This window comes from Trichosurus vulpecula, chromosome 1, assembly GCF_011100635.1.
Source record: "Trichosurus vulpecula isolate mTriVul1 chromosome 1, mTriVul1.pri, whole genome shotgun sequence".
Lineage (NCBI taxonomy): Eukaryota > Metazoa > Chordata > Mammalia > Diprotodontia > Phalangeridae > Trichosurus > Trichosurus vulpecula.
In genome coordinates, this window is record NC_050573.1 from 59985720 (window position 1) to 60009722 (window position 24003).

The 24003-nt window shown below is 50.2% G+C and overlaps 2 protein-coding genes across 5 annotated transcripts in view; one reads left to right on the forward strand and one right to left on the reverse strand.

Annotated features, from left to right (window-relative positions):
• ADAMTSL5 (ADAMTS like 5) lies at window positions 1-23091 on the forward strand. Of its 3 annotated transcripts, none has more exons than XM_036758239.1 (12): window positions 1-149; window positions 5825-5894; window positions 7164-7264; window positions 7686-7746; window positions 9153-9261; window positions 9628-9755; window positions 9993-10116; window positions 10809-10895; window positions 11193-11356; window positions 12942-13152; window positions 13269-13340; window positions 22909-23091. In XM_036758239.1, the coding sequence occupies exons 1-12, from the start codon at window positions 91-93 to the stop codon at window positions 22959-22961; spliced, it is 1239 nt and encodes a 412-aa protein (XP_036614134.1). In that variant the 5' UTR covers window positions 1-90; the 3' UTR covers window positions 22962-23091. The 3 variants fall into 3 exon arrangements, with proteins under 3 accessions (XP_036614134.1, XP_036614123.1, XP_036614125.1); XM_036758228.1 differs by lacking the exon at window positions 22909-23091 and adding an exon at window positions 13963-15482; XM_036758230.1 differs by lacking the exon at window positions 22909-23091 and adding an exon at window positions 13963-15482 and having other exon boundaries at window positions 13017-13152.
• The window catches only part of REEP6 (receptor accessory protein 6), a 21474-nt gene continuing 15430 nt past the window's right edge, over window positions 17960-24003 (reverse strand). The window contains exons 2-5 of one of the 2 annotated variants that reach the window (XM_036758252.1): window positions 20598-20691; window positions 19750-19888; window positions 19354-19522; window positions 17960-18413 (exon numbers count right to left, since the gene is read on the reverse strand). In XM_036758252.1, the coding sequence (XP_036614147.1) occupies window positions 18373-18413; window positions 19354-19522; window positions 19750-19888; window positions 20598-20691 (443 nt within the window). In that variant the 3' untranslated portion in view covers window positions 17960-18372. Of the gene's footprint in view, window positions 18414-19041; window positions 19218-19353; window positions 19523-19749; window positions 19889-20597; window positions 20692-24003 lie in introns of those variants that run through there. The other variant, XM_036758248.1, reaches the window with a different exon arrangement.

Consider the following 24003-nt stretch of genomic DNA (forward strand, 5'->3'; position numbering starts at 1 on the left):
TCCCGGCCAGGAGAGCTGCTCAGACACTCGGCCCAGGTTAGGGAGAGGTGGCCCGCCCAGCCCCACGCGAGACCGCGCCCTCCTCACCAGATGCCACCTCCCGCGGGGATCCAAGAGGCTCGGGTTGAACACCCAGCCGGGAAGCTCTGGTAAGTCCCTGGACCCTTCAAGGGTTCCCCCCACCCAGGGAGCGATGGGGTTGGGGACTGTTCCCCCTTCCCTTACCACCCCTACAGTCTGCTGAACCTCAGACCTCCCCACTTCCCCAAACTCCTTCCAAAGAAGTTTTGGGGGACAGGCTGTGTCCCCATCCTCTCCGTGAAGAAATGGGTGTCTCAGAGAACTTTACAGCTGGGGGGTGGGGCGGGAAAGGACTTCAGAAGTTAGATCATGGAGCGGCTGAGCTGAAACGGACTTTAGAACACAGAATGCCAGAGCTGAAAGGGTCATTTTAGCCCAACCTCCTCATCTTAAAAGATGGGAAAATTGAGGCCCAGAGAGAAGAAAAAGGACTTTGGTCAAAGTCACACATCTGCCTAGTGGCAGTAGACCCTAACTTAACATTCTCTTAACATTTAACTCTCTCCTCTATAACCACCCTCCTAAAAGTTTGCTGGGAAGCAGGAAGAGGGGGAGATTAGGCACAGTTAGGGTGGCAGTTCCCTCTGACCTATTCCTTCAGCTGGCCCAGGAACCAAACCTAAGCCCCCACCTCCATCCCCATTTCCCATCACCCACCATTTCTCTCCTGTCTAAGCCCTGCCTTTCCAAACCATCAAAACATCCCCCAGGGGTCAGCCTATCCCCTCTCCCCAGATTCCAGACACCCCCCCATTCCAGGGTAAGCTCCCTGCTCCCCAGGGGATAGCACCAGTATTTTCCTTATAGGGTTCTTAAAAGCACTTTTTAAGTAACTAGCTTCCCTCCCTTTTGGGGGAACTGGGATGGTGGGTTCTCTTCACTTATTCATCTAGAACCAGGAGGTTCTGAGGGATAGGAACTTGGGCCCAGAGGCATGATAAGTAAGGAGAACCTAAGATTTCCCAGGCCAATGTCTCTTCTCACGGAAAGTCAGGCATTCAGCCAGTAGATGGGTAATTTCCCTGCCCCTTCCCCCACTCCAGCTCCCAGAGTCTTGCCTCCCTTCCCCTGGGGATTCTCTGTGGGTGTTCAAATCGTCACACACTAGTCCGAGCTCATTTCTCCCTTGGCCTCCTCTATTCCACCCCCACTTTGGCCTGGCTCAAGGCTTGGTGGGTTATTTTCCAAAATGATGCTCTTGAAACCTAACTACCCTCTTGGTATAGCTTCGTAGAATCCAAGGATGTTTGAGCTGAAAATGACCTTATTAAGGGGTCATCTAACCAAGGCCCTTTCTATCTTAGAAGGAGCAATTGAAGCCCAGAGAGTGGAAGCCACTTAGTCCACAGGGAAGCCAGGTCTCCTGAGGACAAAACCAGAGTTCTTTCCGTTGCAGAACACTGCTTCATTTCTTTGAGATCCTTCCCACAATCAACAATTCTGATCCCTGAGAGTAGAGACTGAGTTGGTAGAAAATGAGGAGAGAAGGGATGTCCCTGGGGACCTCCAGTGTGCTCCACCCTATTGTTTGTGGATTTCTCTGTAGGGAGAGCAGGCCCTAGTGCCCCTTACACACTGAGTGACTTTGGATAAGTCACTTTCCATCTCTGGGACTCAGATTTCTCATCTGTCACATGACAGGACTGGACTCTACGGTCCTTTTCAGTTCTGACATTCCATGTTTCTATGATCCTTTTGTGCCCTTGACAGCTGGGGTTTTTTCTGGTCTTGTGGGGGTGCTGTTTGCCACCTGAGAAGAAAGGAGTGTTGGTGCTTGCTGGATCAGACAGTTGTAAGCCTGGATACAATTCCTTGGGGAGCATGGATGTAGCCCCCAGACCTGGTCCTAAAGGAGCCCAGTGCCCAGTTGGTGCTGCCAAGCTTGGGCAGGCACTGACCATGACCTCTCTATCTGGGACATCCACCCCAATCCTGCATTCTCCATCTAGTTTCCCTACTACCTAAACACTCTCCCCAACAAGAGATTTAGGCAGCTGCTTATTTTCCTGTCAACATCAGATCAGTGGCCAGGCCTGTGCTCAGAGATAAGGACTTAAAGGATATTGGTATGTGGAACCGGGAGGGTTTGGGGGGTGGGGGTGGGGATGGGGGTTAGAGTCAGGATGAGGGTGTGGCTGGTGAGGGCAAGGTACTGCCCCCTTCCCCCAGGGGGGCTGTTTGACAGAGGAGAAAACTGAAAGTCAGACAGGGTAGGAGACCTTCCTGAGTTTATATAGTCAGAAGGCACAGATTTTTACAGCGATGCTCATACGCACTTGATACTCAGGCCAGAGAACAACTGAGCTACAAATCCATCGTGTGTGTGTGTGTGTGTGTGTGTGTGTGTGTGTGTAAGGGGTTGATCTGGGGCTCCCCGAAGGCCCAAGTCCACGTGTATCCTGCCCCGAATCTCAGCCTCTCTTCTTTCTCAAGATTCTGCATTCACTGATCTTCCTTGCATTCATATATTACTTTAAGGTTTTCAAAGTGCTTTCCATACGTTATCTCATTTGATCCTTACAACAGTCATTGCAGGAACCCTATGAAGTAGGTGCTACCATTGTACCCATTTCCCGGGTGAGGAAACTGGCTCTGAGAGAGTAAGTGATTTACCCTGCTAGAAAATGTATGAGGTAGAATTCAAACCCAAGCGTTCCTGACTTCAACTCTAGCAGCCCCAGGTAGGGGTGGGGGGAGGTGGAGCAGAGGGCAGGTACTTTCAATTTTGTTTTTGTGTCAGTCGGTCAATCAGTAAACATTTATTAAGCACCTGTCAGGTACTTGAAGATAGAAAAAGACAGCCCCTGTCTTCAAGGAGCTTCCAGTCTAATGAGGGAGACCGCTGGCAAACCGATCCATACAAAGCAAGCTCTGTACAGGATAAACAGGAAATAATTAGCAGAGGGAAGGGACTGGAGTGAAGAGGGGTTGGGGAAGGCCTCCTGTAGAAGGTGAGAGGAGGAGGGAGGGCATTGCAGGCGTAGGGGACAGCCAGAGAAAATGCCAGGTGATGGAGGGTCCTTCTTGCCTGGTACCTGCCCCACTGTAGGTGGTTAATAAGTATTTGTGGAAATCAACCAACCCCCAGGTTCATAATGACCTTTCCCCTCCAGCCTCAGTTCATAGGATTTATAGCTGGGACGTTAGAGACCATCAAGGCCACCCCAACACCCCCCTCCTCTTCATTTTGCAGGTGGGGAAAATGGGTCCAGGAGTGACAGAGTAGTAAATACTGGAGCCAGGGTCTGGAGCTAGGTCTCCTGACTAGGGGCATCTAGGTGGTGCAGTGACCTGGAGTCGGGAAAACCTGAATTCAAATCCGGCCTCAGACACTAACTGTGTAATGCTGGGCAAGTCATTTAACTCTCTTTGCCTCAGTTTCCTCATCTGTAAAATGAACTGGAGAAGGGAATGATAAACCACTCCAGTATCTCTGCCAAGAAAACTCCAAATAGGGTCACAAAGAATCAGACATGACTGAAAAACAAATTTAGAGGACTGCCCAGGGCACTGACAGGCAAGACTTGAACCCACAAGTCAGTGTTATGTAGTGAGAAGAGTACTGGATTTGGAGTCAATGCACTTTGGTCCTGGCCCTGCCATTTAATATTTGTGTCTTGGAGGCAATCAGGGTCAAGCGACTAGCCCAGGGTCACACTGCTAGCAAATGTCTGAATCTGGATTTGAACTCAGGTCCTCCTGACTTCAAGTCTGGTGCTCCACCTAGCTGTCCCTGCCATTCAATCTTGAAAAATTCGAGTTGGATTAGATGACTTCCTTCTTCCCTAAATCTGTGATCCTGGCTGGGGGTGGAAGGTGGCCCTGAAAATACCATGCCACGTAGGCTCTTGATTGATCTCCCGGCCTTGTCTCTGAGTCCCACTGCAACCCCCTTCTACCCAGTGGCTAAAGTGACTTTCCAAAAGCACAGGTCTGACCATGTCACTCCCCTCCTGCAATAAATGCCAATGCCTCCTCATTATCTTCTGAATTCCTCTGTTCAGTTTTTAAAGCCTCATCCTACCTGGCTCCAACCTACTATTATAGCCTTGTTATATAGTTTTACTTTGGCTGGCCAGCCAGAGAAGCCTTCTTTGTGATTCCTTGCATTTCACAGTCCATCTCCCACCTCTGTGCTTTTGCACTGGCTGTAACCCCTCCTTGGAATGCCATCCTTCCTCACCTCTGCCTCTTAGAATCTCTTACGTCCTTCAAAATTTCATCTCATGCCTGACTATCACCAGGAAGCCCATCCTGAACCCATCCCCCAGCTACCGATGCTTTCAACCCCAAATTACCTCATATTTATTGTGCTTATATTTATATATGTATGATATATGTGTTTTCTCTTCAAATAGAATGTAAGGGTAAGGGTAAGGGTAAGGACTGTGTCATTTTCATCTTTGTGTGCCCAGTGCCTGGCACATAGTAGGTCCTTAGTAAAAGCTTGATATTTGAACAGCTGAAAGGAACCTTAGAACACAGGCCAGGGTGGGGGACCTTTGATTGAATCCAAACTTCATAGAACAAATCCCCTTAATAAAAGGCCTCCAGGCCGAAGGTTTCCTGCCCCTGATAGGACATTGACTGTCTACTGGGAGGGAGTTTAGATCACAAAAGGAAAAATTCAATATTTATCAAGTACCTCCAAGAAATATGTGGAGTACAGGCCAGGAATAGAGTCTTTGACATGGAGGACCAGCCTAGCTAAGCTCAGAACAGTTCGTCACTGTCATGGCCATCTGATGAATTTTCCTGACGTAGCAGTTCTCAAAAATCATCTGCTGTCTTAAAGAGGGGTTTTGGCTCATGCTGGTGGAGGGCACGTACCCAGCCAAGGAAAGACAGATACTGCAAGTAGTTAGGAGGCACTCAGAGCTAGCTGGACGAGGTCTTGGAGGACATTTAGTTGCAGAATCACAGAAGGTCAGAGCTGAAAGGGGCCTCAGAGGGCAGTTAGCCCAACATATAATTGAACAGGACTCTTGTCCCCAGGTTATCTGGACTCTCATGGCAGACCTCCAGTGATGGGGAATCCCCTGGAAACTGAGAATTGGGAGGGGGGAAGTGATTCTTCCAAGGCCATATAGAGAGTGAGTAGCAGATTGGGGGCAGCCAGGTCATGTAGTGGGTAAAGCGCCAGGCCTGAAGTCAGGAAGACTCATCTTTCTGAGTTCAAATCTGGCCTCAGGCACTTAATAGTTGTGTGACTTTGGGCAAGTCCCTTAACCCTGATGGCCTCAGTTTCCTCATCTGTAAAATGAGCTGGAAAAGAAAATGGCAAACCAAAAAACGCCAAATGGAGTCACAAGGAAGAGGACTTGACTGAAGGAAACAACAACAAAAAAGCAGATTAAGATTTGGGGAAAGGCTGGGGTGGGGGGTGGGGGGTGTGTGGGCAGAGTACTAGACTCAGGAAGACCTGAGTTGGAATCCTTCCCCCAATGCTTTCTAACTTTGTGACCCAGGGCACGTCACTTAACCTCAGTCAAGTCTCTCAGTCTCAGTTTCCTCCTTAGTTAAGTTGGGATGATTAAATTTAAATTATTTTTATTTAAATTGGGCACCTACCTACCAGGGCTGTTGTGGGGATCAGTTGAGATGATACATGTAAAGTGCTTCGCCAACCTTAAAGCCATATATACGTGCTAGCTATTGTTACTAAGTTGGGAAGGTAAGCCAGACCGAGGGTCCTCCTCCTGGCCCCCTGGGGCCCCTAAACTCTGCCCTTTGCTGCCCTTAGGCCCAGGCCTCGACCAGTCCTGCTCCTGATCTGGATCTACCTGTGCTGTGGTCTGGAGGGGAGGACTCAGGTAAAGGGAACGATCCTGAGTCGGACATCTTAGTTGTCCTAGAAGCCCCAGCCACCTCCCTGGTTATAGCTGCCTTCTTCTGGCCTAGTCCTCACTCCTTCCAGGAACTGCTTGCTGCCCACCCCCACCCCCCAACCCCTTGGGGGAAAGGAATAGCAGAGGACGCCCTTACCCTGGGTCTTCTTCAGGGCTCGAGGTCCCAGAGGCACTCTCCCTGACCTGAAGCCACACGGGCCCTTTCCTACAGTCCTCTGTCGCTCACTAGGATGGATGGGGCTCCTTGACAGTGACCTTGTGGAGCTGTTTGAGGGTGGGAAGAATAGCAGCCTCATATCACAGGGAGTAGGGGGTGTATGTGTCACTGAGGGATCCCCCATCCACAGACCCAAGTCTGGTCCAGGTCCCAAAGCTGGGGGTGGGAGGGCTTTGTGCAGAAGGTCAGCAGCATTTGGGGGAGGAGCTCACTCTTTGTGTGTGTGTGCCTTGTTAATGTAGGGGGATTCCAGCCAGAGGTTACAAGCTGGCCTTACTCTGTGTTTATGGGCTCTTTCCCGTCCTTAGAAACTCAGCCCCCGCATCTTTAGCCTCTACCCTCCATGGAATTTGGCCCAGGCAATGGCCCAGGGGAAGCAAGTCGGGGGTGGTCAGGGGCCCTTGCTGGAATCAGCAATTTTAGGATCTTCTGAGAAGTGTGTTTGTGTTGGGGGGAGGATCAGCTCTCTTCTTTGCAGCCTTTCCCCCTCACAGCCACAGCCTCAATTTTACCAGGCCCTGAGGTGCACCCCCACACATACACCCCCTGCCACTGTCACCTACCAATATCCACTCCTCTGAACCCTACCTTCTCACACCCCACCAGCCTCTAGTGCCCCTCCCTTGCTCATTTCCCCTCCTTGTCCCTCCCTTTTGGAAATTACCCACCCTCCTTTCCTCCTTAGGGTTGAGCCAGCATCCATGGGGGCTGGGGCTGAAGCTGGTTGAACAGTCCAGGGCTAGATGGCACCCAGCAGCCTGGAGCTGTTTCCTGGGAGCTCTGGAAGTTCCCTGGATTTGCTGCCTGCCTCCCCATGGGACAGAGGAAGTGACTGGGGCTGGGCTATGTTGACAGAGGGAGGGGTCCCCCCTTAGGGGGATAGGGCCCCTGGGGGCCTTCCTACCTCCTTTCTTGGCTCCACCCCATAAAGGGGCCCAGAGGAAACCCCCTGGGGTGCCTGTAGGCTGGGAGTCAGGACTCCTGGGCCCATCTAACAGTCATCTTCCTCCAAGTAGGGAAGGTCTGGGTCCAGTGAGTGGACGTCCTGGGGGGCCTGGAGCGGCTGCTCCAGCACTTGCGGGCAGGGGGCTTCGGTGCGCAGCCGGAGATGTGTGCGGTGAGACCCTCTGGATAATGGGGAAGGGAGAGCCAAGGAGGAGTGTGCTTCCTGTGGGAGGCCTGGGAGAGGATGGGAGCTTAGGGGATTTGCGGGAGCATGGGGAGTCAGGTCTCCCCAAGTAGCTCTGCATCTCTTCCATGGGGGTGGCGGGACCTGAGGCATTGCCCTCTCCTCCCACTCCACCCTCCCCCAGGGTTTAGATGAGAAGGTGTGGATTGATGGGAAGGGGGGTCAGGACAGGCCTGGGCACCGAGCACCCCCACGCCCCATCCCAGGCGCACAGCCCTTTAATCCTGTCGGAATGTGGGGCTAGGCTGGGAGCGGTGTATGCAGGAAGTGGGGGGAGGGTGTTATAAGCCAGGCACTGCTGCTTCTTTCGTGACAGCCTTTGACCCCCTCCCCCCCAATCTGCCTGCAGGATTTCCCGAGAACATACCTGTGGGGAAGACTCTCATCAGTACCGCCTATGCAGGCTCCCTGTGAGTCCCCAAAGGCCAATGTCCCCTCTCTCCCAAAGCCTCCAGATACTCCCAATTCCAACATGACATCGTATGCCTTCTTTCAGCTAATCACTGCCCCCACCCCCAGCTACTGTTCCCCAAGAGAAGAAGTCAGCTCCATAGTGAAAAGAGCACTGGGCTCAGAAAACCCAGGCTTGGGTCCCAGCTCTGTTTCTGGTCTGCTTTGTGACTTTGGGCAGGCAAGACGCCCCATTTTCTGCCCTATAAAATGACAGGCTGTTTGATGATCCCTCCCAGAACTGACATTCTGGTTTTTCAAAGGCTCTCCTAGTCCGTGATTCTGAATCCGATTCCCTTCCTTTACCCTCCGCAGCCCTATATGCTCCATCCCCAGCCCCCAGACTCAAGGGACACCAGGCACCCCATCTACTCTCTGTAGGCAAGACTCTGTCCTGACGTTCCTCCTGTTCAGTGATGGCTCCGAGTGTGTTTCCCAAACATCTCACATTCTCTGTATCAGCGCACCATTTTCTGAAACCAACCCTTCATCATTTTTTCCTATTTTAAAAAAATATTGGGGGCAGCTAGATGGCATATTGGGTAGAGCACTGGCCTGGGAGTCAGGAGAACCTGAGTTCAAATCTGGCCTCAGACTCTTGACACACTTACTAGCTGCGTGACCTTGGGCAAATCATTTAACCCCAATTGCTCTGCCCTCCCCCTCAAAAAAAATTTAAAAATATATTTATACTTTGTTTTTCCCCCTCCCCACTTAATAGTATTTTTTTCCAGTTACATGTAAAGATAGTTTTCAGAATTCACTTTTATAAGATTTTGAGTTCCTAATTTTTTTCTCCCTACCCTCCTCTTCCCCAAGAGGGCAAGCAATCTGACATAAGCTTTCAACATTCATTTTAAAAATTTTGAGTTCCCAATTCTTGCCTTCTCTCCAACCCCTCCCTCACCTATTGAGAAGGCAAGCAATATATCAGTTATACATGTGAAGTCATGCAAAACCTACCCTTCTGTCTTTCTTACAGCACAACAATATTTTATCATATTCACATATCATAACTTACTCAGCCATTCCCCAACTGATGGGCATCCTGTCAATTTCCAATTCTCTAAAGGATACTATTTTCTCAAGATTTCTTTCAGTGCTGCCTACAATCCCTCTTTTTCCTCCTTCCCTTGACAGATACTCTCTTGAGCCCCTCAGGTACTACTGGTAAAATTCCTGCCCACTAGACATCCTTGATCCCCTCAACTTCCCTTTCCCCGGTTCCTCTCCGAAGCACCCTCTTCCCCTAATCCCACAATGCCAACCCTTCCCCCTTCTCCCCAGCAGCCTCTGATCTTCCAGGCCAAGGGCACTGCCCCTTCTTCCCTGTGACAGAGCCTTCCCTCCCTGCTTTGCTTGGCAGGAATGCCCCTCTGGTGCCATGCCCTTCAGGGAGCTCCAGTGTGCCCTCTACAACAACAGGCCTGTTCTGGCTGACCAGGCCATCTACCAGTGGGTACCCTTCTATGGAGGTGAGTGGCTGTGCCCAAGGCTAGGACACTCTGCTTGTTCCTAAGCCTCACTGGCCAGGCAGCTTAGGGCTACCTACGCATGGGAGTGGGTCACTGAATAATCAGCCAGAACTTTGGACTACAGATAGAAGGAGAAACTGGGCCCTGCCCTTGGGGAGATTTCCATCTGAGGGGACCTAGGGATATGCACCCCCATAAGAATTGGAAAGGGAATTTGTGAAGCTGATTCATACCTGGCTTAAGGGGGTGACCTCAGGGTTATTTGTAAGGGGACATAGAATGATGGAGCAGACTAATTAGGGAGAATGTCCTGGGAAGGATGCAGTTAGGGGCCTCTTCCCCACCTTTCATTATCTTCTCTGCCAGCTCCCAACCTGTGTGACCTGAACTGCTTGGCAGAGGGCCACACTTTCTACTATACCTTTGGCCGAGTGCTGGATGGGACGCCCTGCAGCCCGGACTCTGAGGGACTTTGTATCAATGGCCGCTGCCTTGTGAGAGTCTCTTTCCCCAGCTCAACCTGGCCTCTGCCACAAATGCCCAGGGAGCCCTTTGGCCCCCAGTACCATCCCCACAGGGGGAAGTGGAGGGGGGCTGGAAAGCTGAGGACAGCCCAAGCTGTGTCCTGGGATGGGCACAGGGGAGGGTATCTCTGAAGCCCCTAGCCCCGTGGAGGCACAAAGGGTATGGTATTCCTGAGCCAGGTTTCCCTCACTACCTATGTCTCCTAGACTGCAGGCTGTGATGGAGTCCTGGGCTCCGGGACCCACGAAGACAACTGTGGCCAATGTGGTGGCAGGAACAGCTCTTGTCTCTTTGTACAGCGCATCTTCAGTGAGGCCGCCCCACCCTCAGGTGACTGTCCCCTGCAGGGCTGAATCCTTCTCTGGGCTCCCCGATGGCCCTTCTTCTTGCCCTTACCTGGTCCTTCCTGCCCTAGGCTTTACATGGCCCAGAGTTCCCAGACCTTCACCTGTCCCACCCGTTCCTTCTAGCCCCCGAAGCATAGAATGTCAGAGCTGGGAAAAGACCTTTCGGCACAGTGTCTGAGCCAGAAGGATCATCTAGCCTAGCTCCTTTATTTGATAGATGAGGAAGGTGAGGCCCACAGAGGTGGCCTTAGAACAGTATCAGAGCCAGGAGAGACCTTCAGACATAGAATAGAAAATTTCAGAGCAGAGGACTCCAAGTAATGTCAGAGTAGGGGTGGAGGGGACATGTCGGAGCTGGAAGGGGCTTTAGAAATGGGATGTCAGAGCTGAGAGGGACCAGAAAATTCAACTTCTCCAGCCCAGCTGGGGGAGAGTAAGCTCAGATAGTGAGTGACATTGATACCCGGGGCAAAGCTCTTGGCACTGCACTAGACCCACATGCGTGCCCCCCAAAGCACACACAGGTTTGCATGGCCTGTGCGCTCGTATGTGTGTGGAGCCACATGGCTCAGACCCTGAGTGCAAGTGTGCTCAGGGCTCTTGAGGGACGCCAGCAAGGTCAAAGCTTTGAAACTCATTGGCCTTCTCTCCCCACCCCACCCCATTTTCTACCAGGTCAATCATATGGCTACTGGAATGTGACCCTAATTCCCATTGGTGCCCGACACATCAGAGTCACTGACCGGAGCCGCAATTATCTGGGTGAGAGCCAGGAGTGCCTCCCACTTCCTGGCCCTGCTGGGGTGGAGGGTAAAGACAAAGTCTGGGGCTATTACCTCCTTGGCTAGGGTGGGGCTATCTATAATGGATAGGGACTCCCAGGAAGCAAACCCAGTCCAGTCTCTGGCTAAACTAACCCCACTCCCTCCCTCTGGCCTGAACGATCTCCTAGCACCTTACTGGATGTGGGAAACAGACATGGGGACCTGAGTCAGATAAAAAGCTCTGACTTGGCTTTTAGCAAACTCCTCGAACTCTTTTCCCTCCCCTACCACTCAGCACTAGTGGGCAATGATGGGCGCTACGTCTTCAATGGAGACTGGGCCATTGACTGGCCAGGAACCTTCCAAGTGGCTGGGACCCAGGTCCACTATAGCCGCGCCAATGACCGTGATGAGAGTCTTTGGTCAGCTGGGCCCACAGGCGAAGACCTCTACTTGCAGGTGATTGCAAATCCAGGGTGAAGGGCAGAGATCAATCCTGGAAGTTATTTGTGGGCTACTGTAGACTCAGTTGTGGGAGGGATATTACCACAGGATCTAATGAAAATACTATTATTGTGGGTCAGCAGAAATATTGTAGGAGGCTCTGGGTAATCACAGAAATAATCTTAGGTTTGGAATCAGGACACCTGTGTTTCATGTCTGCCTCCTCCACTTACTAGCTGTGTGGTCGTTGGAAAATTATTTTAGCCCTCTGTTTTAGTTCTCTCATCTGTAAAACAGGAATAATACTTCCACTCCTCCCCTCCCAGGATTGTTGCATTTTCTGTGAGACAAATAAATGTTGTCCTGGGCCTGAAACCATTTGTTACCTTGAATGCTTGTGTGGGAGTTAGGGGTTTAGTTACCTACCTCTGCCAGAAACGTAGGTAGGCATATATAATACATATTATAATATATAATAATATAAGACTAATATTTGTTTGGTTTTTTTTTTTGAGGGAGTAAGGCAGGGCAATTGGGGTTGACTTGCCCAAAGTCACACAGCTAGTAAGTGTGTCAAGTGTCTGAGGCCAGATTTGAACTCAGGTCCTCCTGACTCCAGGGCCGGTACTCTACTCATTGCACCACCTAGCTGCCCCTAAAACTAATATTTATTAAGCTTCTATTATATGCTAGTCACTGTTTTGAGCTGAGGCTATAAAAAAAAAGGCAGAAGACAGCCACTTTTCTCAAGGAGCATACAGTCTAATGGTAGGAGCCTTATAGCAAATATATTCAAACAGCACTATCTTGGTGGGGGCATAATGGGCAAAAAGGAACATGACCATTTAGGGAGATGCTCCGTGAGATTGTTTGGGAGCCTAGAGCATGGGGGACCCCTGGACCATGGGGTAACTCTGTGCTGCAATTTTCTCATCTCTCAAATGGGGATGATCTATCAAAAATAGAAGCACTTTCCTTTTCACATCTTAAAATTCTATTGAAATTTGTATTTGGGGGTCTCACAGCCAGAACCACTCTGAAAGGAAGGCAGGGCAGGGAATTCTATATCCAGTTGACTGAGGGGGGGGACAGAGGCTCAGGCAATTCTCTCGGTTTCTGCAGCCAGCAAGTGTTGGAGCTTGGATCCAAGCCCAGGCCTTGGATCTGCTTCTCAGAATTAGAATGGAATTTACAAACCATTTAGCCCCACCCCTTCATTGGTCAGATGGGGAAATGGAAGCCTAGAAAGCCCAAGATCACACAGTGAATGAATGGAAGGCTCAGTACTTGAACCCAGGATTCAGCTCTGACTCCTAGGCCAGGGGCTCTCTCCATGGTACTGACCTTGAATCAACTAGAATGCAGGATCCTTGGGAGCAGAGACTGCTTTCTCTTTTTTTTTTTTTTTTGTATTGTGATTGTAGGTGGATTGTATTGCTTTTGATTGCAGCATGAATGTCTGCCTTACAGGTATTAGGAAGGATGATTTGGTTGAAAGTGGGGAGTAGTGATGATTTGGGGAAGAAGGCGGGGGTGGGGGGGAAAGGCTGGTGCTCAGAACAAGGTATAAATGGGAATCTGAGCCTCTCTGCTCCCCTAGGTCCTCTTCCAAGAGCCCAACCCAGGCATTGAGTTTGAGTTCTGGCTGCCAAGGGATGCCTATTATGCCCTGCAGAGCCACAGGAGTCCTCTAAGGCAGCCACAGACTCGGGAGGTGGAGGTGGTACCTCAGGAGGCTGCCCCAGCCTGGACTCGACCAGCCCCCTCCTCTCCAAGATTCTCCCCACCTCGGGAGCAACCCACTGAAACAGGTGAGTCTCTCTCCTGAGAGCAGGGAAGCCCCTCTTTCTTTAATCCCCCTCTCCACAAGCTGGGATCAGGATCCATTTGCTGCCCCCACCTCCCACCACTTCATTGTCATTTATAGAGACCTGCAAGCCATGTCCAGGTGCCAAGGGACGGAGCCAGCGTCTGCTTCATTACTGCAGGAGTGACTTTGGTAAGATCTCCCTTCTTTCCATGAGTTCTCTTGGCCCCAGATTTCCTATTCGCACCCCAACTGCCATCTCCTCGCCTTCAGGTTTGGGCCCTCTGGATCTACAGATTCCGTAGGCATAATAGCTGAAAGGGACCTTAGACACCAGCTAGTTAAACCACCTTTATTATCCAGAGGAAGAAAACAAGGTTAATGTCCTAGTCACACAAGGAGTAAACAGCTGAGGTTTGAACCCAAATGGTCCGGTCCAAAATTTAATGCTCTCTCCTTGCAACTGTCTCCTGTTCCACCCCTTTGCTGCCCACAGGCCAACCTTAGATTAGGAGTCAGAACTGAGTTTTAATTCTAGTTATGCAACTGGTTCACTGTGTGAGCCTGGACAAATCACACACACTCCTCCAACTGTCAGTTTCCCTTTTTGTACAATGAAGAGCTTGGACCAGGACATATATCAGGTCCTGGAAATATTCTGAGTGGAAGAAGCCCTGCCCTGGGTTCTTTCTATCCTTGTCTCTGCTGCTGACTTGCTGGGTTACCCCGAGCCCTCTCTGAGTCTCTCTACAAATGAGGGGTCTGGATAAACTGCTTTCCAAATTCCTGAGTCTGCAATTGCTGATACCCACAGTATTCCGGGCCCGCGTCCTGGCACGGCTCCGTGTGGGTGAGGAGACCCGGTATGACATTCAGGTGCAACACTCTTACAAGAACTGGACCCCGCTAGAGCGAAGGGAGTTCCTCTGGGCCCCAGGAGCCTGCCCCTGCCCCCTGTTGGTCCCTCGAGCAGAATACCTGGTGGCTGCCCAGCGACACATCAACTATGAGGGTACCTTGGACCGGCTGCTGCTGCCCCATGCTGGCTATGCCCGGCCCTGGACTCCCAGAGAAGACACCCGCATTCAGGAGGTGGCCAAGCAGTGTCCCCAGGCCCCACCAGCAGGGTGAGGCTACCTGCCTAACATCTGGAGAGGGCCAGGCCTAGCCCAGTGGACTGCCCCCAAGAGAGGACCAGGCTGGGCCTATCAAGCATCCCTGGAAAGGGCAGATCCATTCCACAATAATGCCGTCCAGGATGGTAGCACACCAGGGGGAGTCTTCTGGGTCATGGGCATAGGGGAGCCAGATTGGTTTCCCCATTCCTCGCTGGTGCCTGTGGTTGCCCCACCTTCAGGATGAAGCAGCAACTGAGGACCAGGACTGGCCTCTGCTTTGTCCCATGGCTACCCTCTGGATCCTGAATTTTTCTTCAGTCTTCCAGCCTGCAGGGTACCAGATGGGGGCTTACACACACACACACACACACACACACACACACAAAGTTGTAGATCTCTCTCTTCCATGGACACATATACATAAGGCACAATACAGTGACACAATTTGGAGACAGCATATGATGCAGGTCAAATCACAGGCACAAGGCATCCAAATGCAAGCAACACTCAAATTTTCAATCATTCATTCAAGAGACACTTTTTAAGCACCTACTATGTACAAGGAAGGGCCTCTGCTGGGCCAGGAAGGGATAGACAGACCCTGCTCCTTAGGAGCCCACAATCTAATAGGGGTAAAGATATTTACACCATTTTGATGAGAATAAGATCATGGTAGAGGAGAGAGTGAACCAGGCAAAGTGCCAGGAGAAATTTGAGGGAGAGGTCATCCTGACCTGGGGAATTAGGGAAGGATTCTGGGAGGAGACACCACCTGGGCTGAGCCTTCAGTATTTTAACAAACAGAAACTAAGAGGAGGAAAGGAAGCCCCTCTAGGAATGGGGGACAGGGTAAACTGAGGCAGAGCTGAGAGAAGGCACAAGAATGGGGAACCATCCAGATTGGCTGGAACAGTCTGGAAACGCAGGTCAGAGCCAGGTTGTGGAAGACCATGAATGGGGAGCCCTTTTGAGCAGTGACATTACTCAAGGCTGGAGCCAAGGAAGACTGGCTTGGTAGCTCTGGGATAGGGTGAGCTGAGGTTGAGCCAGGATAATTTGAAAGGGAGTAGAGAGGTGGAGGGAGGATGTAACAGCTTTAGAAGACAGACTCAAATTAGGTCTAATAATTAATCTAGGGATCTAGGGAGAACATGTGCCTTGGCAATGCAAATGTTGGTGGGGTGTATAATAGCGCATAAATGGTTTGTTTTTCAGACATTTGTTTTGAGTCCCCAATTCTCTCTCCACCTCCTCCCCCACCCATTGAGAAGGGGAGCGATAATCCATGTGAAGTCATAGAGCACATAAGTCTTAAGACCTGTTGAAATGCTGCCAATCCTTTAAAACCCAACTTGACTGCCAACTTCTCTGGGAAAGCTTCCTCGATTCTCCTCCCTCCCCCTCAGACTTATTGTCTCATACCTCAATGAGGCACTACTCAGAGGGGGTGATTCACCCCTGTGATGGCATGCCATCGTTGTTGGCACGTATCATCCTTGGCTGGGCTGTGAGCGCAGTGATGGCGGGGGACCTTGCCCTATGTATGTGAACTATCTCCCTCAACACCAATGTTTGGGGAGGGGGACAAATAGCACTTGGGATCACTCTTTTAAATATTTGATTTAGCCTGTCACCTAGAAGAGGGGTTAGTCTTGTCCTGCTTGGCCTCAGTGGGCAGAAGTTGGAGTAGATGAGAGGATTGGACAACCCAGGCTCAGATTCTACCTTTGACACTGACCATGTGATGTCACATAGCCTCTGAGCCTCGGGCAACACCCTGGCATGTATCTATTAAGTTAAAATCATATATGGGCAGCATATCTGCTTTGGTGGAGGAAGTTCCCTGTGGAACATTTCTCTAACAATTACAAGCATGGCGGAGGGTGGGGCAGCTAGGTGGCACAGTTGGATAGACCATCAGTTCTGGACTCAGGAAGACTTGAGTTCAAATCTGGCCTCACATACTTACTAGCTGTGTGACCCTGGGCAAGTCACTTAACCCTGATGGTCTCAAAAAAAAAAGTATCCCAACATGGAATGATGAATAGAGAGAGCTTCCTGTCACCAGCCTTATACAAAGGCTGGGAGACTCTTGATTGTAGAGGGGATTCTTAGGTTTGGCTTGGAATGAATGAATGAACCCCAACACATTTGAAAACAGCAGCACTTATATAGCAAGCAGCATGTGCCAGGCAACGTGCTAAGTGCTTGATTGATCCTCACAACCACCCTGGGAGGCAGGTGCTATTATCACCATTTTACAGTTGGGGAAACTGAGGCTGAGCTATGTGACTTTGCCAAGGTCACGTAGCTATTAAGTGTCTGAGGTCACATTTGAACTCAAGTCCTCCTGACTTCAGCTATGCACTGTATCCCCTAGCTGCCTTTAGGAGGCAAGGTCTCACACGTATGCTAAATCAGACTTCTCGTAAGGCCTAGATCTTCTGTTCCTTTGAACCTCCAGGCCTCCAACCTGTATTGATTTTTCCACAATACACTGCACAGGTTTCCAGCCTGTCCCCTTCCTCCCACACCCACCCACTGACGCAGCTGTCTCTGGGGAGGAGCCCATTGGATACCCTTGTTGATGGGATTATCTGGCAAAGACTTCCCTGCATGGGGGAGGCTTAGATTACTTTGGAGAGTAAGGGTGGAGGATTCCCTCCACCCACGTTGTATTAACCACTTAGGAAAAATTCTGATGTAGGGGATTATTAGTGTTTGGACTAACCCAAGCTCGCCTCCCTTAGCATGGAACAAATTGTCATGCTCTTTCCATAGATGGTCTCTGGGGAGCGGATGAGGTGGGGCCCCAGGCCAGGGCCAGGAGCTGCCTCACCAGGCAGGCGCTGAGGCCAGTCCCTTCCTATGGCTAGCCCAGAAGCCAAAGGCAGAATGTGTACCAAGGGATCACAGCACACACCCTACACCCTGTCTCTGGGACCACATGCTGTTCCCTGCCCTAAAGAGGTCACTCCCTGGAGGAAAGGCCCATTCTTCAGAAATAACTTGCCTTAGCCAGTCTAGAAGCTGGGACTATACCTTAGTACCAAGAACAGTTTGATATAGCATGTCTGACTTGTCTGCCCCAATACTTTCAGTGGCCTCTGAAATATCCTAGTCTTCTTCCCTCCCCCTCCAATGCTGGCTGTGAGATTCCTTAGCTGTGACAAAAGCATTTACCCCAACTGCAAAAATGAAGAGTAAACTGGGAGTTAGGAGAACCTGAGTTCAAATCCGACCTCAGTCACTTACAAGCTGTGTAACCCTGGGCAAATCGTTTAACCGGGATTGCCTCAAAAAAAAGTGGAGGTATCTATCATGCATCTGGCCCATAAGCAGGGGCAGAAGGTAGGACTGAGAAATAATTCATAGGCAGAGGGTTGGATGGGCCCATAGCACCCTCTAGTGGCTAAATGTAGCAGAACAATCCTTTCCCAGCCCAGGCTCCATCCACAGCAGTCTTGGGCTATGATCCTTGCTGGCTAGGCTGGAACAAGAATTTTAAAATACAAAATGTCAGAACTGGGTGGCCCCTTAGAATATGAAACATCAGGGTGCTAGAAGCACCTTGGACTAGCCTAATCACACCCCTACCCCAAAGACAACTGAGATCCTTCTAACCATTAACACTCCCCTCATCCCCCATTCCTCTGCACCCCAACAATAACAAAAAAATACACCAAAAAAATCTCGAGGTCAAGCAAGTTTGGCCTGTGTAAGACTTTTTTTTTTTTAAATACATGGGCAGCTGAAATGACCAGGACACATCAAGAGTCCTGTGGGAGGCCAGTGGAGGGTGGAGGGGCCAGAGGCAGGTGGTTAACGGCATACTTAGAACAGTCTGAGTGCCAGCAGGGCCTTTAGCAGGTGCTGGTGGATCCTAAATGGGCAGAGGTCCCCCCATGCCCATCCCACCTCCCAGCCGGGGGAGACTTCTCTAATGCCCTAAAGCCCAAGAGGGTGGAGCTGGTTGGAGCCATGCAGCTGGGAGGGGTCAGCTGCTTAGACAAGGGCCAGGATTGGGGACCATGGTCCCTTGATGCTGAGGGGGCTGGGAGGAGGGTGTCCAGTCATTCGAAGCCTCTGGCTCAGGAGTGATCTCTTCACTTATTCTTCTGGAGATGAGTCATGCCTGCTTTGGTTGCTGGGGGAGGGGGGAAACACAGGTGAGATTTTGGGGGAGGGGATAGGCTGTGATGGGGGTGCACCAAAGGGAAATTGTGATGGGAAGGACAGTCTTGGCAGGGAAATGGAGGTGGGGGCTAGGAGAGGAAGGGAAACACTGCTTTAGGATAATGAGGACATAAAGGAAGGGGGAGGGGAATGGTGAGGGGGTAGCTCAGAAAGGAGAAGCTGCTGCCCCCCCCAATCACAAGCCAAACAGGAAAAAGGGAACTGTGCACCCCAACCCCGCCCCAAAACTGGAGAACTGGTCCCAACCTGGGGTGCCCAGTGTGCTCAGATCAAATGGTAACCTCTCCATCCTTGACACCCAAGGCTCATCCCTAAAGGGTTGGCCCATCCTAAGTCCCCAATACACGTAACAGTGCTTGGGATAGGATAGAGACCTCTCATTCCTTCTTTGGCCCAGAGCTGCAACCAAGGGAGATGGAGGTGGAGGGACCCTCCACTCCCACCCCCTATCACCACCACCAATTAAATGCTTGGGAGCAGGTAAGAAGCAGGAAGTGATTTGCCCAAGGACACAAAATAAGTTAGTTGAGACAAGAAGCAGTCCTCCTGACCCCCTGGCTAGGCCCCTTCCTTCCTGCACCACAAGCTTCTTTTCACAAATTCCCTCCTGGTTTTCCCTCCTCTCCCCTCCATCCTGGCCATGATACCCTTGGTGTGGGGTGGACAAGGTAAGTTACGTACGGAGACTCTGGAGGGAGCTGAGGAGCCACCTGGGAGGTCAGCACCGTCTGGCTGTGAGCCAAGGCCTGGAGGACTGGATCCCGACAGCATGACAGAAACAGAGACAGGCAGAGACAGAGACAGTAAGGAGGAGCAAGAGAAGCACAGGCCGGAGTGTTCAAGCAAGAGGCCAAAGGCGTTTGAGGAGAGGGAATGGGAAAGAGGCTCACCTTCCCGGGTCAGACTGGCTGCTGTGTCCAGGGCTCGTCCACTCAGGTCAGTCACCAGGCTGTCCATGGAAGCCTGGTGCCTCAGGAAGATGGGGCGGATCAGGCGATGGTACAGGATCTGGGAGCCATTGCAGGCCACTGGAAGCATGCACCATAGCAAGAAGGCACACTGGACGAAGCAGGGGCAAGGGTTGGTGTGGCCCACATGGAACCCTTTACTGCCACCACCCCCCCCCAACCTCACACAAGGGACTTGCTGAGGTCAGAGATCAGATCTCCCTCCACGTGTCAGAGCTACCTTTTAGATCCTACCCACCCCATCCCTCTACTCTCAGAACAGGAAAAGACCCCCCCACCCACCACCACCCAAAGCCCCCCATTAGGCCCACTGGTTACCTTCCCTGCATAGTAGAAGGGGAACCAGAAAAGGAAGATGTCAGAGAAGAACTCAGCCAGGCCAAAAATGCTGTATACCACCCAGTATGTTAGCCAGATGGTATCATCATCTTTGTTGGGGCTTTCAATGGCCTTGATGCTGTGGGAAAGAGAAAGCAGGGAATGAGTTCCAAGGACTCTGGCCTACCATGCAGGCTTGGACTGTGGGACCTCAACAAAGTAGTCCAAAGGGGAAGAGGCATTGGGTGGAGGGGATGGAGAAAAAGCAGCTTGGGGTGGGGGTGTCAAAAGGGGCTTTGGGTTTCTTTTCCCTAATCTACCATCCCTTCCTTCCTCCAAAAGCCTAATTCACTCAACACTCCTAACTTGTAGGAACCCTCCCTGGATTACCTGGTACCCAGCCAGCCCTACCCACACTCCACTTAGCTCTGCACATCTGAGTTGGACACATGAGTTGTAAGGAACAAGCAACTGGCAGCATAAGGCTGGACCTCACAGAGGCCGTTCTCTAGGTAGGGCCCCCCAAAGAGCCAGCCAGCCAGGGCTGGTCCTCTTCTCTGAATAATCTAGACTAGTCTAGACTAGACCTTGGCCAGCTTGCTGTCTTCTTCCCAAGATCCTGGACTTCTTGAGAGCAAGGCCCCTGGTTCTTCCTCCTCCTCCCTTTCCCATAACACCCACTCCAGGGCAGTACTTAATCTGCTACAGGCAGATCAGTCTTCTGGCTTATGGGCTCAGATGTGTAAGGACCCTCTGGGGGAAGTCATAGAGTCTCAACCAGCCTGGACCAGCCAAACCCATTCCCTTGCTTAGCCAAGGGCTAGTCCCTAGCAAAGGATCCCACTCACGAGGCATATGCTGGGTAGATGAATCCAATGAGATTGCAGAGCAGGGAGGCACCGTAGCCAAATATGAGATAGAGGGCCAAGAAAGCAATGGAACCTACAGGGGAATAAGAGGAGGGGGGAGGAGAATGGAGGTTAGCAGGGAAGAATGCCTTAGGGAACAAGCCAGTTATAAATAGCTCTATCTCCCCTGCCTTCCCATCATACAAGTTAAGGTAGAAGGAATACTGGATTTGAAGTCAGAAGGCCTGGATTCAGACCCCAGCTCTGTGACTCACTCATTTGGGCAAGGCACTGTCTACCCCCCACAACACTTCCCCTGGCCCTCATTGCCTTACCTCTAAAATGAGAGGATTAGACTCTATGAACGTGAAGGGCCTGCTCTGACATTTGAAGTTCCAAGGGTCCTCCAAGCCCAGACATTGCGTGTTCTAAAGGCCCTTCCTCCCAGCTCTGACATGGTCAGAGTCTGCTGGGTAGTGCCTGAGCTCTATTAATGGAGGCAGTGTCCAAACACATAAACCCTATGTTGGGGTGTGGGTGACCCTGGGGGTCTTTGGAAGGCCAGGCCCACTGAGTACAATATCTGACAGGTTCTTCCAAGCTGAAGAGGTCTGAGGGACAGTCCTGATAACAGGCTAAATCTGCCCAAGAACCAGCCCCAAGGATCAAAAGACACCTCATTAGGAGGTGATCGCCAATGGTTTGGCAGCCCAAGCAAAATCACAAAATGACCCTCCCTGAGATCCCGTGTGATCATGGCAGAAAAGGGAACAGAGGATGCCTAAGAAACCGTATTTAGGCCATCTATAAAGATTAACACAACTATCAAGAGATCCTTACTCAATGACCAATATGGCAGCCACAGAATTGGAGGGGCTGAATCTTATCAATATCAACATTCTTCTCCATTCGCCCAGTATAGATCTTACATTTATAATTTTTTGTACGTTGCCTCTCCCATTAGAATGTAAGCTCCTTGAAGGCAGGGATTGTTTTTTGCTGTTCTTTTTATCCCCGGCACTCAGCACAATGTCTGGCACATAGTAGGCACTTAATAAATGCTTGTTGACCAACTGACCAGAAGATTCAAGGACACTGCCCCTATCTGGAAAGAAGGCCCACAGCTTCTTCATGAAGAGAGACAAGTGAAGTAGTTTCACTCTGTACTCAAAGGCAAAAATTAAATTTAAAAATTTTGTGAAAAATATCTTCACAGCATATGTGGTCACTTTGCCTTGGAGCGGTCAGAAGCAAAAAGACCGTGAAGAGAAATGCAGTTTAAGGGCCATCTGCTGCAAAGGATGAAGAGGCCGAGAAAGTCCATGATGAACTTCACGAGGGCCTCAAATGATGTCAAAATGCACATACTATGTGATGATTTCAATGTGAAGGCAGGCACAGGGGAGGAGATCAAAAACTGTCAGGAAATATGGTTTAGGATTAAGGGGAAAGCCTTGTAGGCTGCTCAGTACCCTTGTACCCATGTCTCATCAGCCTTTTTCCAAAATGGCGCCAGTGGGCCCTAGACATGGTGAACACCATGCTTGCTAAGTCTTAGCTAGGAAAGGACTGGTTACCAAAGGAGGAGCTTATCCATGGGGTCAGCTAGCTAGTTGTCTGTGTGCAGTCAGATCACCAGTGCATGAGAGCAAGGGTCAAAAGAAACACCAAATGAGAAGAAAGGAGACTAAGAAGGATATGGTACTATATGCAGTCACAACAGCTCTAGCCTGATCTACTAAAATAAGGTATTGGTGGCAAAAAATGGAGAACTGGAGAGAGGATAAGACATCATGGATTATCATTCTGATTATCACCCATTCCTTCAGAATCTTAAATGGGATAAAGCAATAGACAAGATCTCCAGACCAAAGGGAAAGATGTGGTCACACTCTGGTTTATGCTCCTTTGTAAAATATCCTGGAGGAAGATGAGCAACAAGATAAGGAAGAACAGAAAACAGGTTTGAGCGGAGTTTGGTTGGGAACTAATCATCCCAAAAGGACTTCTACATAGAACCAGAAGAACAATAAATGAAAATAAAATGGTACAAATCTCTCATTTCTCAGTGACCTAATGATAGGGGATTTGTTGTTGTTCAGTTGCTTTCAGTTGTGTCTATGACTCTTCGTGAGCCCATTTGGGGTTTTCTTGGCAGAGATAATGGGAGTGGTTTGCCCTGTCTTTCTCCAGTACATTTGACAGATGAGGAAACAGGCAAGCAGGGTTAAGTGACTTGCCCAGGATCACGCAGTGTTTGAAGACAGATTGGAACTCAGGAAGGCCTAGCACTTTATTTCCTATGCCACAGGTAACCAGACCATACTTGGACTCAGGACACCAGTAGGCTACAAGAGAAGATGAATTTGGGTGGAGTAGCTGGACCAGACCAAGTATGAGTAGGAGAAATCTATGCTGCAGGTGGCTCAATTCTGAAAGCATCAAAGGATCTATTTTGAAGAAATCTGAAAAGAGGTAGATACTAACCGATTAGGGGGATGGGGAAAATCTTCAGAGGGTATTTTTACCCACCACAGGTGAATGAGATGACATCAATAAGTTCTGACTCTCAGAGCCTGCTTTTCTCCCCCAATAGAAGGCAAGCTCATTGAGGGCTTTTGTTTTGCTTTTCTTTTTATTCCCAGGGCTCAGCACCATGCCTGGCATACATTTAATAATATTATGCACTTGATAAGTGTTTGTCGTCTTTAAAAATATCCATGAGAACAATCTACGTGATAGATTGCACAGCAAGGGTGGCCCAAAAGAAACTTTAACTATTGATTCACAAATGCTTTTCTGGGTTTACTATTTGTGACTGTAAATGTACTGGGCTCGGTAATGCAACGTACAGCCTTCTAATACAGTTTCAGCAAAGGGTCAGGGCCTTTCATGCTTGCAGATTCTTTGATAAATACAGCTACCCAGATAACTCTGATCACCAGGTCTTGCTTGTCATGCTAGGCAAAGGTTCAGCATGGTTGGGGAATGATTTAAGCAAAGAGAGCCAGGTAGGAGTCACGTGGGAGAGGCTTTTTTGTTTTCTATGGATGGTGAGCCCCATTCCCCACCCCCCAGCCTTTTCTGGCTCCAGTTGGTAGGTGAAAGTTGAAGAACACTCTAGGCTTTCCTCAATGAGGTCCATAGCCACAGAGTAGGGGATGATGAAATTTAATCTATATAGGAAAAACTAAGTAATCAGAGAATGCACCTTGTCTGGTGGCTAGATAGACCATTCCTGCCTTTCCAGTCTTCTTACATTCTATTCTTCTCCATGAACCAGCTATACTGGCCCCACATGGTGTTCCTTGAACAGGATACTTCATTTTCCATCTCCAAGCTTTTGTACTGGCTGTTTCCCATACCTGGCACACTCTCTCTCCCAACCCCCAACTCTGAAAGAGTT

Excerpts from the sequence above, each read along its gene's own strand:
- ADAMTSL5 (XM_036758228.1), top strand. The coding sequence starts at position 91 with ATGCCACCTCCCGCGGGGATCCAAGAGGCTCGGGTTGAACACCCAGCC. Across the intron at positions 5,895-7,163 it reads GTCTGGAGGGGAGGACTCAG|GGAAGGTCTGGGTCCAGTGA; the intron begins GTAAAGGGAACG and ends TCCTCCAAGTAG. Across the intron at positions 7,265-7,685 it reads CGCAGCCGGAGATGTGTGCG|GATTTCCCGAGAACATACCT; the intron begins GTGAGACCCTCT and ends ATCTGCCTGCAG.